Raw genomic sequence first — 12292 nt, 5'->3', positions numbered from 1 at the left:
AGGAGGTGATAGCACACTCCTTTAGCACTCAGGAGGCAGAGGCAGGTGGATCTCTGAGCTCTAGGCCAGCCTGGTCTACAGAGTGAGTGTCAGGACAGCCAAGGCTACACAGAGAAGCCCTGTCTCTAAAAAACAAAAAAAGAAGCAAGCAAAAATAGCCTTATAGTAGTGGACAATGTGTCCCAATTCTTAGATTGCCTGCCTGACTTATACAAAGCCCTGGATTTAGTCTCTAGCACTTTATTAAACCAGGAGTGGAAGTACATGTCTGTAATTTCATAATATAAAAGGTAGAAGCAAAAATTTAGGGTCATCCTTGGCTATCTGGTGAGTTTGAGGCTAGCCTAGGCTACATGAGACCCTGTCTCAAAACAAAAACCAGTCTTCATGTCTCCTATGTTGTTTCTCAGAGAAGGAGAGAGCTTTGTTTACAGGACAAATTGCATCCTGACCATATGATGATTGATGCTACCCAGACTGTCTTTTCTTGCTTCCCTGTTCCCTTCCCTACACTTTCCCCTCTTTCTACTGGCAAAGAAAATTATGAAATCCTTTAGCTTGAGTAAAAACTGCCTTGCATCACATGTTTACCTTGTCTGAGGGAGCTGTTGAGCTGACTGACGTTACCCCATAATAGAGGTAAACTTTTTCTCCTCTTTGTAGCCCAGTGATTAGCCTCATCATGACAAAGTTGTCAAAGCCATGTGCTCTGAGCCTAACCTAGAGTAGACTCCACTGTCTATCAAGCCAAGCTTCTGCTCCTCTCCAGCCACTATAGTACTGTAGGACTTCCCAAAGTACTAAATAAAGGTGCATTGAAGTCTCTAGGCTGGCCACCCTACAGCAGTCTCTCCTTCACTCTCGTCACTCCTATGAAACTAATCTTCTCCAACTGTATTTCTGATCATATCAGTCCCTTGAATACCTTCCACAATTCCCTTAAACATCTACATTGAGTATAAGGTGTAAATTGGTTTCCAGAGGTAAGCATCTATGTTTGTATCTTGTTTCCAGTCACTGTGACTTGAAGCTAGTCAGTTAATCTCTCTGTATTGTCTTCTCTATAGAATTGGGTTTATTATTGTGTCAGACATGATGAAATAAGAACACAAATTGGAGCATAGAAGGTATTACTATAATTATAATCATTATTGTGCCATAATCAACTATTATTAAAGAGTAAAGAAGAATTACTTGGGAGTTTATTTAAAGCATATATCTCTAATCCTTTTCCAAGAAATTCTGACATCAGCAGATATAGATAGACTAAGACCTCACATTTAGCCAGCCTCCTCAGTAAAGTTAATGCCAGGTTTTGCAAGATGCAATTAAAAAATTGCTGCCTGCAAAATAAAGCAAAATTTCCCTTTGCAACACTAAAGAATTCCTCATTATTTGGCCCTTTTGCTGAACATCACAGTCTCGATTCATTGGCCTAAGCCCATCATACATTTGATGTCTGAAGAGCAGTAGTTCTCTGAACACAGCAAGCTCATGTGTGTGTGTTGGAAACAGGGTCTATGTGGCCCTGGCTGGCCTTGAAATCACAGAAATCTGCCTGCTTCTGCCTCCTGGGTTTAAATGCTTTCCACCACCATGCCTGGCTTCTAGTGTATGCTTTTGTTGTTCGTCATGTGTCCCAGCTGTGGAAACAAGACTGTGCCAAATTTATTTGTGTGTCCTCTATGATATGTGATTACATCTACCTTGCTGATGGTTTTATCTATTTGTGCCTAGCACAAATGTTATAGCATCAGTAAATATTCATTAAATGTGGAAACAACACCTTCCTCTTATTTACTTTTTAAATTACAGAAAACAGTTGCCGAACAGAATCTGGAAGATACTAGGCAGCAGCTCTTGGCTGCCAGGAACAGCCACACCAAGGCAGTTGACCTCCTGGAGACTCGGGTACTGGCTTTACTCCCAATATTTGCTATGATGTGTAAACCTGGTTGGATGGTGGTTTAGCTAAAAAGCTCCTTGGTCAGAGTATCTTCATTCCCAAGAACTATGTTTGCTAGGTTGAGGTAGTTGTTTTGTCCACTCTAGGCCCCAACTGTATTTTTTTCTTTTTTCTTTTCCTTTAGTTATTTCTTTATTTTATATATATTGGTGTTTTGTCTGCATGTATGTCTGTGTGGGAGTGTCCTGTCTTGGAGTTATGAGCTGCCACATGGGTGCTCAGAATTGAACCTGGATGCTCTGCTCTGGAAGAGCAGTCAGTCCTGTCAACTGCTGAGTCATCTCTTCAGCCCCCCAAGTGCATTTCTGATCTCCCAGCATGGATCTTACACAGTCTTGGTTTTTTGCCAGTGTAGAGAATATAAAGTGATGGTTCATTGTGTTTGCAGCTGTGGTTACTAATGAGTTTTCACCTATTGCTTCATCTTCCTGTTAGCCTCTAGGGTTTCTAGTTTTGAATTCTCTACATATCTTATACCTATTTTTCTTTGCTGTTTCAGTCTTTTCTTTCTTTCTTTCTTTCTTTCTTTCTTTCTTTCTTTTTTTTTTCAAGACAAGGTTTCTCTGTGTAGCCCTGGCTGTCCTGGAACTCACTTTGTAGACCAGGCTGGCCTCAAACTCAGAAATCCCCTGCCTCTGCCTCCCAGATGCTGGGATTAAAGGCATGTGCCACCACGCCCAGCTGTTTCAGTCTTTTCTTAATTGGGTTATAGGATTTTGTTTCATATTCTAGTTCTTAATCTCATCAGTGTTAGTCCTGAACCAGTCAGAGTTATGTATCCCTTGCTGAACAGAAATTCTGAATTTTGATATCACTTCTATCCTCTGTAGTCTGAAGCTCCATCTAAAGGCATCCATTCATGTTTCTAAGTCACAGAGAAAATTAATTGTATAATTTTGTCCACATAATAGAACTCTTGTTTACATTCGGACTGTCGTTATATGTGGTATTCAGTAGGAATCCAGCTTTCCTTTTCTCCCAGGTTTCATAGCACTGTTTACCTAATAGTCAGCCCTTCCTCACCGCCACTGACCTAATGTTAGTACATACTGAGTTCTTCTAAACACCTTAGATTGTCTCTATCTTTGCTAGTGTATCTCCATAGTATGTAGTCAGTGTGTTGGCAGTACAAATCTCAGAATATGTGGTCTAAGTGAGTCCAAAATTCAAGGTGTGATTGACAATCCCAGTTTTGGGACTCTTTCCCAACAAAGTTATTGAAACCACACCAAATAATTTTATGTGAAGACATTAATAACCGCTTTATTTTAGATTGAAAAAAATGTCAAAGAGGACAATCAAGATGGCTCAGCAGGTAAAGGCACCTGCTTCATCAGCCTAACAATCTGGTCTGACCCCTGGAGCCCACATAGAGTGGAAGGAGACAACTCCACAGAGTTGTTCTTTGACCTCTACAGCATGCTGTGGTGTGTGCATCCATGTACCGATATGCATGCCACACACACAGTAAGCAAAAATTTAAAGATCTAAAATAAATAAAAATATAAAACAATCCAAATACCTGCAGGTGGGCCTGTAGCCATGTGGTCAATAAAGCAGAAAGCACTCTTTGAGAAAATAATAATCTCAGATCTGAGTGGGAGGGCAAGGATGACAGATTCTTTAAACTGTATACAAACTGTTTTTAAAAGTCATAAAAACTTGAGGAAAACACATTAAAGTGATATTGGTTTATAATGGGAGACTTGGCTCTCTTACTCATTTCTAATATAGGGTTCATGTAATTGTAGATTATGGAATTAGAGCTGGGACCTTATTAATTCCAGGCACTCTCTCTACCTCTGAGACATTTGTGTCCCTGAATTCAACTTCTTTTCTGGTTTGGATTTTATTTTATTTTCATTGTGTTTATTTTTAGATAGCTTAGTGTGCAGCCCAGGCTGGTCTAGAAGTTGCAATGACCTTCCTGTCCTTCCAAGTGCTAAAGTTTCTTCTGTGAACTGCCATGCCTTACCTGTTCTGAAAGGAGTGGGTTCTGGTTTGTTTGCTTATTTTTAAATTATTTTCTTATGTGTGTGGGTATTTTGCCTAAGGGTTATGTCCGTGCACCATATGCAGGCCTAGTACCTGCTGAGGTCAGAAGAGGGCACCATAGAGTACTTAAAACTGGAGTTAAAGCCCTTTGTGAGCCACCATTTGAGTAGTAGGAATTAAATCCCAGGACTTCTGAACTACTGGTAGAATAGCCAGTGCTCTTAACCACTGAGCCATATCTCCAGCCTCTCTTAATTGGTTTGAGATAGGACTATATGGGCCTGGCTGACCTGTAACTTTTAGATATATATATACCAGATTGGCCTCAAACTCAAGGATCTTCATTCCTCTGCTGAGATAAATGGCATGTTCCTTTTTTATTTATATATACATTTCATGTAAATATGCATGTACACACACACACACACACACATACACACATATACACATGCACTCCTGTAGCCTAGGCTAGATTCAAGCTTATTATGTAATGAGGGATAGCTTTGAACTTCTGATCATCTCCCTCTGCCTAATGAGTGCTCCAACTATAGGTGTGTGCTACTATACTTTGTTTCTAGAGCTAATTTTATTTGTCTGTTGTTCTACTTTGTATTGTTTTTTCTTTTGTAAGATTTATTTATTTTATATATTTGAGTACACTGTAGCTGTCTTCACACATTACCAGAATCACATCCCATTACAGATGGTTGTGAGCCACCATATGGTTGCTGGGAATTGAATTCAGGACCTCTGGAAGAGTAGACAGTACTCTTAACCACTGAGCAATCTCTCCAGCCCCTTTCCCCCTCCCCTTTTGAGGGGTGGGGTTTCTGGTTTTAATTTTAAAACTATGCTTTAAACCTGCTCAATTTCTTGTGAATAGAAAGACAGAAAAAAATGCTTCTGTTTCCCTTCAGGTGAAGGACCTAGAGCAGAGCCTACAGGCTGCTGAAGAGCAGCTAAGCCAGAGTAGAAATGTTGTGGCTGGCCAAGAAGCCCAGATCCAGAATCTTGTAAGTGTTCATCATGAGCAGGCTCCAGTGCTTTCCATCAGCACCTTTGCAGATGCCCCAGATGTGCACAACAGTGTTCAACATGAACAGAACAAGGAAGGAATAGGGAGGTTACCCTTGGAGGGTCAGTGTTACCCAGAGCCATGGAATAACTGGTAGTTTCTACCCAACATCTGCTTTTGTTGAGGACCCTGCCCTTTGTGGGTCCTCAAAAGTTCAAAGCTTAGCTTTCAGTCAGAGGTGTGGAAAACAGGTCAAAACCATAGGATGAGCTAGGTATTGTGACACAGTCCATCAATCCCAGCATTTGCAAAGCTGAAGAAAACAGATCTTTCTAAGATCAAGGCCAGTCTGGTCAACATAGTGAGTTCTAGCCAGCCAAGCTTGCATAGTGAGATGCTCTCAAAAACCCAAAAAATAAATGGATTGAAGTATTTGTATAGCCATCACAGCCTGAGTGAGCAAACAAATTGGAGCTAGGGAAATAAAAGCAGCCAACATTGACTTCCTGTTTGTGGCATCCCTAGCACTGTGCAGAATGCTTTTCACTTACTTCTTATAGCATATTTAATAAACTGGCACTGTCCGTCATACTCATTCAGTAGAGGAGGTGAGCATAGAAGTAGCAAGGCTCACATCTGTCTCATGCATAGTCCTGTTTTTCACCACCTCATTCTTCTGCCTCCCCCAGGGAAACCTCAGCCATAGAGATCCAGTGAGTAGCAACAGAGGCCTATGTCTGAAGACAGGGTGGTGCTCAGCATACACCATAAAGGATATGCCAGTGGCATCAGGACAATGCATGGCTTCAGTTTCCAGGGCAGGCCAGACCCAGCAGCAATATAGGTAGAACATGCAGGGGTTCGAACTCACACTAGGACAGCCAAGGTCAAAGGATAGTTTCTGTTAGACAGTCAGAAAACAGCCTGCCTCTGAAATCTTTGTGTCTTGTATTAATTGTTCTTATTTTACTGCAGATCACTACAAACCAAGAGAACAGCTTTTCCCAGCAGCAGGTTCTTGCCCTGGAGCAGCATTGCAGGGAGCGCATCCATGCACTGGAGGCTCAAATTGAAGCTCTGGAACAAACACGAGTAGCTGACCAGATAGCCTCAGAGCAGGGAATGGTGAGTGGAGTGAGAGTCAGCACGTTCAGGAGCACTGTGTCACTACGGCTGAGCAGAATGGTATCTCTCTAGGCTGGGGCACCACTTGAGAGGGCAGTTCACCTTTCCTATAAGGATTTAACCACTTAGGAGACTGGAAGTAAAAAGACTTCTCTTTACAGAGATGCCCAGCAGATGGGTTTTCCACAGGGACATCTTCTTGACCTCTAATGGTCTCCTTGGGTTTTCCATATTGTTCCTTCCTAATGGCTTCCCTCCTCTATGATCCCTCTATGTGTCCTACCATGTTAAGAGACATGATTTTCTTAAGGACTTGGAGGTTGAGGCTCATACCTGCTAGGCTCTACAACTGAGCCACTGTGCTACTCCTGGAGATTGTCAGGTTTTCTTCCTTGTCCCTACCTGTTGCTTACTCGATGCTTGCAGTGACTGAAATAAAGGTCACTTCTTTTATGGAGGCCAGAGATTGTATAGGAGCTGTCTTCCTCAGTTGCTTTCCATCTAACTTTTTCAGATAGAGTGTCACTAATTTGGCCAGAATAGCTGACCAACAACCCCCAGAGTTCCACCTTCTCTGCCCAGCACTGGAATTAGAATTGTGCACCACCACTCCCAGCTTTTTCACATGGGTGTTGGGAATCTGAATTCAGATCCTCATACCTTCCTAAAAACATTATCAGCTGAGCCATTTTCCTCAGCCCATGAAAGGTTATTTCAAAAGGACAACGTCAGAGAGATCAGACTGTGCCTATGAGAAAATATGGCAGGTAAGACCTATTCTTATAAGTGCTCTGCTCAATTTACAGCGGCAACTGCAGCAGGAAAATGTGGCCCTTAAAGAAAGCAGAAATGAATATGAACATTCCTTACAACATCACCAATTGGAACTAAAGAAACTAAAGGTATTTCTATAATAGAATCAGTCTTATAGAAGTTCCATTCTGCCCCGTATGTTTGGAATGCACAGGCGAAGGCCCTGCACTTATAGCAAAGAGGAAGTGGAAGTTGCTCCTGTTCCAGTGCTTCTGTTAGGTGTCCTGGTAGAGCAGCAGTGCTCCTAAACACAGCAATCTCTGTTTAGCCCCAGCACACCCACTTTCTTATAGGCCCTCTAGGCTCCCTAGGCCCTTTACAATACCTTTGGGAGGTGAGACATGGCGATTTTTTACCCAGTTTGGTCCTGGTATCAAGTCTTTGGAGACCTTCTCTGTAGCAATACCAATGAGTTGCTTAGGCAATATTGCATCATGAAAAGCGTGTATCTTGCAATCAGATTTTCTTCTTTTTTAACTAAGACTCAAACCCAGGATCTTCTACATACCTGATAACCACTATAGTGCTAAATTATATATTCATTCCTGTCTGTATTTTTTCTTTGAAATAAGGTCTTTTGTTGTTGTTGTTGTTGTTGTTTGAGACAGGGTTTCTCTGTATAGCCCTGGTTGTCCTGGAACTCACTCTGTAGACCAGGCTGGCCTAGAACTCACTCTGTAGACAAGGCTGGCCTCGAACTCAGAAATCCACCTTCCTCTGCCTCCCAAGTGCTGGGATTAAAAGCGTGCACCACCACTGCCAGGCTGAGACAAGGTCTTAAGAAGTTGGCATAGACTGGCTTTGAATTTTCTCTGTAGCCCAGAGAAGGGTCCTGAATTTACAGTCCACCTGATTCAGTTTCTCAAGTAGCTGTGGTTACAGGCCTGTACCATAAAGCCCTCACTGAAGTTAATTGTTTTGTTTTTTGTTTGTTTGTTCTTATTCTATCAGATATCTGAGTGCCCAAATTGTAAGCACCATGGGAGGTGTTAGTATATGTCAACAGGCAGTCTTGGAGCATATAACTAGAAAGTAAACTAGTTGCAAATACTAGCAAATGCTATGAAGAAAGCGAAGCCTTGTGAAGGACAAAGGAGGAAAAGGAAGGCTTTGGTAGCATTACAGCCAGAGATGTGACCAATGAGACCAGCAATGTAGACGGAGATGTGAACAGTGAGACCAGCAATGTAGACGGAGATATGAACAGTGAGACCAGCAATGTAGACAGAGATGTGACCAGTGAGACCAGCAATGTAAACAGAGATATGAACAGTGAGACCAGCAATGTAGACGGAGATATGAACAGTGAGACCAGCAATGTAGACGGAGATATGAACAGTGAGACCAGCAATGTAGACAGAGATGTGACCAGTGAGACCAGCAATGTAAACAGAGATATGAACAGTGAGACCAGCAATGTAGACAGAGATGTGACCAGTGAGACCAGCAATGTAGACAGAGATGTAAACAGTAAGACCAGCAATGTAGACAGTTCAAGGAAGGGCTGCTTCAGACATAAAAAGTGGCTCTAAGAGACAAGAAAAAACTTCCTTCTGTTCACAGAACTGCAGGAAGGCCAGTGTGGCCAGTGCTGAGTGACAGAGAGAACAAGGCTGTCAGGAGAGAGCACAGCAAGAATTTGAAAGTACAATGCAAAGCCATTGTGGGGTTTGAGCAGAAAAGCATGGGAGAGGTTTTGTTTTAAAGGGATTTCTCTGTTTATAGGTAGAGGAATTTCTGAAAGGAAAGTTTTTAGTAACACAGACAGGAAAGGATGGTTGTATTAGTTGAGCATATGGAAGACACATTCAGATTCTGGATGAAACTACTCATGGAACATTTAAGACTTGCCACAAATGCAAGGTGAAAATGAGAGGAAGGGGAGTTAGAGTGACTTCTAGGTTTGGTTTGTGAAACTCAAGAGTTCCGTGGCCTCAGCAGTGTTTGCATTTTAGCTAAGATTCTTTTTGTGGGTACCTTATAGCAAATGTGCACTGTTGGACTCTTAGAGTATTTTGGTCTCTGTCTACTAAATATCAATAGCCAGCCCACTGATGACATCCAGAAATGTCTTTTGGGAACCAAAATTCCACCTGACTAGAGAGGGCTGGCCACTGAGGTAACTGAGCACATAGAGATACCATTCACAGATGTCTAGGACATACCTAGTAGTTTTTTAACTGAAAAGTCTGGAAGTCAGGGCAGAGGTTTAAGGTAAATATATAAATTAGAAAAATCATAGCAACCTGGTAGTAGTGGCATGTGCCTTTAAATCAAGCCCTCAGGAGGCAGAAACAGACAGATCTCTGAGTTTGATGCCAGCCTGGTCTTTAGAGGGAGTTCCAGGACAACCAGAGCTACAGAGAAAACCCTGGCTTGGAGATGGGGGAAAGAAAAATGGTGGAGGCTGGGGGAACACATGAGAGGAAAGAAGAGAGGAATGAAGGAGTGGGCAAGAAGGTAGGTAAGTAGGTATTTCTGGTCCAATAATAGTAGGTAGTGCAGCCTTTTTATTTCAGCTGATAGGAAGCAGAGGATCTTTTGAGTTTGAGGCTAGCCTGGTTTATATCACGAATTCCAGACCAGCCAGCACTACATAGTAAGACTCTGTCTCAAAAACAGAAAAACAGTCAGGCACAATATTGGACACCTGTAATTTCAGCATTGGGGAGGACAGCCAGTCAAGCCAAATCAGTGGGTGTCAGGTTCAGTGAGAGAACTTGTTTCAAAAGACAAAATGACAGATGGTTAAATTTAACCTCTGGCCTCCACATTCTCTCCCTCCCTGCCTCCCTCCCCCCCCCTCTTTCTCTCTCTCTCTCTCTCTTTCTCTCTCTCTCTCTCTCTCTCTAAGTCTGTCATTAAAAAAAAAAAAGTATTGAGGCTGGGCAGTGGTGGTACACTGCATGCCTTTAATCCCAGCACTTGGGAGGCAGAGGCAGGTGGATTTCAGGCCAGCCTGGTCTACAGAGTGAGTTCCAGGACAGCTAGGGCTACACAGAGAAACCCTGTCTCAAAAAAAAAAAAAAAAAAAAAAAAAAAAAAAAAAAAAAAAGCATTGATTTTTTTTTTCTAATTACATTAATTTGGGAAGGGAGTATAGAGGTCAGAGCACAAGTTGAGGAAGTTGTTCTCTGGTCCCAGGGCTTGATCAGATCATTAGGCTTGGTTGACACCTTTACTTACTGAGCCATCTTGCCAGTCCCTAAATTTGATTCATTGAAGTTAGTTAAATTGTTAGAACTCATAGACAGATCAAGAAAAAAAAGGAAATCAACACAAAAAAATGGTACAAATAACCAAAGTCAGGAATGAAAATGAAACATTACTGTATATCTTACAGGCATAACATTATAAGAAATATAAACAACTAATTCCTAGCTATTTAGGGAGTTCAGGGTCAGCTAAGCTAAAGACCCTGTCTCAATAAAATAAAAGTAACAACAAAACACACCACAGTGTTTTGCCAATGTATGTTGTAAAAGTAAAAAGTTGCATGAAATTGCCAGGCAGTGGTGGCCCATGTCTCTAATCCCAGCACTTGGGAAGCAGAGGCAGGTGGATCCCTGAGTTTGAAGCTAACCTCGTCTACAGAAAGAGTTCCAGGACTCCACAGAAAAACCCTGTCAACAAAACAAAAATTATATGAAATTGTGTGTAGGAGTGTATGCCATAGTCCACACTTAGAAGCTGAGGCACGGGCAGAAGCTAAAGAGCAGCCTTCCCTCTGTATGCATGTCCTAATTCATAGTCATTTCCTCTGACAAAGAGAGTACTACAGGTGAGATTAAATGAAGGACTGAAACTTGAGTTCTTCCTAGGTTATTTGCATGAGCCCTAAATAATCAAGAGTCCTTACAGAATGAGGCAGAGGCATGGTTCCACAGATGACAGAAAGCATGGTTGTGATAGCAGAAACAAGTAGAAGTGTTTTAGTTTTTGAGACAAGGATTCACATAACCTAGCCTTGCCTCACAAATCACTAACCAAGGCTGGTTTTGAACTTGTGATCCTCCTGTCTCCATCTCCCAAATGCTAGAGTTACAGACATGAACCACTGTGTTGAAATTCCAGCAGAGATTTAGAGATGCTGCATTGCTGCCTTTGAAGGTGGAGGAATGGGCTTAGGTCTGTAGTTTGGAAAATTGGAGAGGCAAAGGAAGGACTTTGCTCCTGAGGGAGCATAGCCTACTAATATCTTGGTTAAATCCTATAAGAAGAACTAAAGATTTAGCTTAATTGGTAGTGTTTGCTCTGTGTACACAAAGGCCTGTAGACCTACTGACATGATCAACCATGTTAACGAGTTCAAGGCAATGTGTTACAGTAGCTATAACAAAGTAAGATACAGACAACAGGGGTTGGGGATTTAGCTCAGTGGTAGAGCACTTGCCTAGCAAGCGCAAGGCCCTGGGTTCGGTCCTCAGCTCTGGAAAAAAAAGAAAAAAAAAAAAAAAAAGATACAGACAACAGAAGCTATGCTGTCTAGGACATCATTTTTGGGTCAGTAAATAGACAAGAGGCACCACAGCCATTTGAATGAGAGCATATTCTAATGTGATATTCTCAGCCAGTTAGAAGCATGTGGCGAAACACATGGGCAAAAGCAGGAAAATGTTGAGTCAAAGGCCACAAATGCCACACTATGGGACCATATCTCAGAACAAAATGAAAAGAGAAATTTTTTTAAACATCTGTGAGAATGACAGCTTTTCGGTTGACTTACAGTTAGAACTGACTACTGTCGGTGCTGTCAACAGATATGCACAGGACCTGGCACTGAGCTTCCATTACCACAGGAGGCCTGTGGATGCTTACTTCTCCATCAGCATCACTCACATTGAAATCCACAATTTTGGATAACAAATACATTGGCAGGATTCTGAGCAGGACAAGTGTCGCTTGTTGAGCATCTCAAGCTCAGACAAATTAGTCCTTGAAGAAAAGATACTGAACTTATTTTCACACTTAGCTGATTTGATTCAGCAAGCCACACAGTTAAAAACAAGAGCCTTACACATTTGGAAGTGGCATCCATATTTTAGAAAAAGAAATAGTACAGCAAGCTGATGAATAAAGTCTGTGATCCAACTACAGAAGCAGACCCTGGATTATAAAACCATTTGTGATATTTTATGATGCAGTAGAAGACTTCTATCAAAAAAGGAACAAAGATATTACAAAGATGGCAACCACAGGGGTATCTTTAGAGCCTGAGAGGAGGGATAACTTGAGAAAGTTAACTATTAAATTTAGATTTAAAAAGCAGTTACAGCCAGGTGGTGGCAGCGCACGCCTTTAACCCTAGCGCTCGGGAGGCAGAGGCAGGTGGATTTCTGAGTTCGAGGCCAACCTGGTCTACAGAGTGAGTTCCAGGA

The 12292-nt window shown here is 41.9% G+C and overlaps 1 protein-coding gene across 4 annotated transcripts in view; it reads left to right on the top strand.

The window, feature by feature from the left end:
• The window catches only part of Golga1 (golgin A1), a 50067-nt gene that overhangs the window by 26210 nt on the left and 11565 nt on the right, over positions 1-12292 (top strand). For all 4 annotated transcript variants that reach the window (XR_004118565.1, XM_031370130.1, XM_031370128.1 and 1 more), the window contains 4 exons: positions 1816-1911; positions 4879-4974; positions 5952-6101; positions 6908-7003. Coding sequence is in view for 3 of the 4 variants with exons in the window: in XM_031370130.1 (XP_031225990.1) it covers positions 1816-1911; positions 4879-4974; positions 5952-6101; positions 6908-7003 (438 nt within the window). In the remaining variant the exon portion in view is untranslated. The remainder of the gene's footprint in view (positions 1-1815; positions 1912-4878; positions 4975-5951; positions 6102-6907; positions 7004-12292) is intronic.

This window comes from Mastomys coucha, unplaced genomic scaffold (assembly GCF_008632895.1).
Source record: "Mastomys coucha isolate ucsf_1 unplaced genomic scaffold, UCSF_Mcou_1 pScaffold15, whole genome shotgun sequence".
NCBI lineage: Eukaryota > Metazoa > Chordata > Mammalia > Rodentia > Muridae > Mastomys > Mastomys coucha.
Note: the sequence above shows the minus strand (reverse complement) of the source record. Positions and strands in the feature narration are given on the sequence as shown.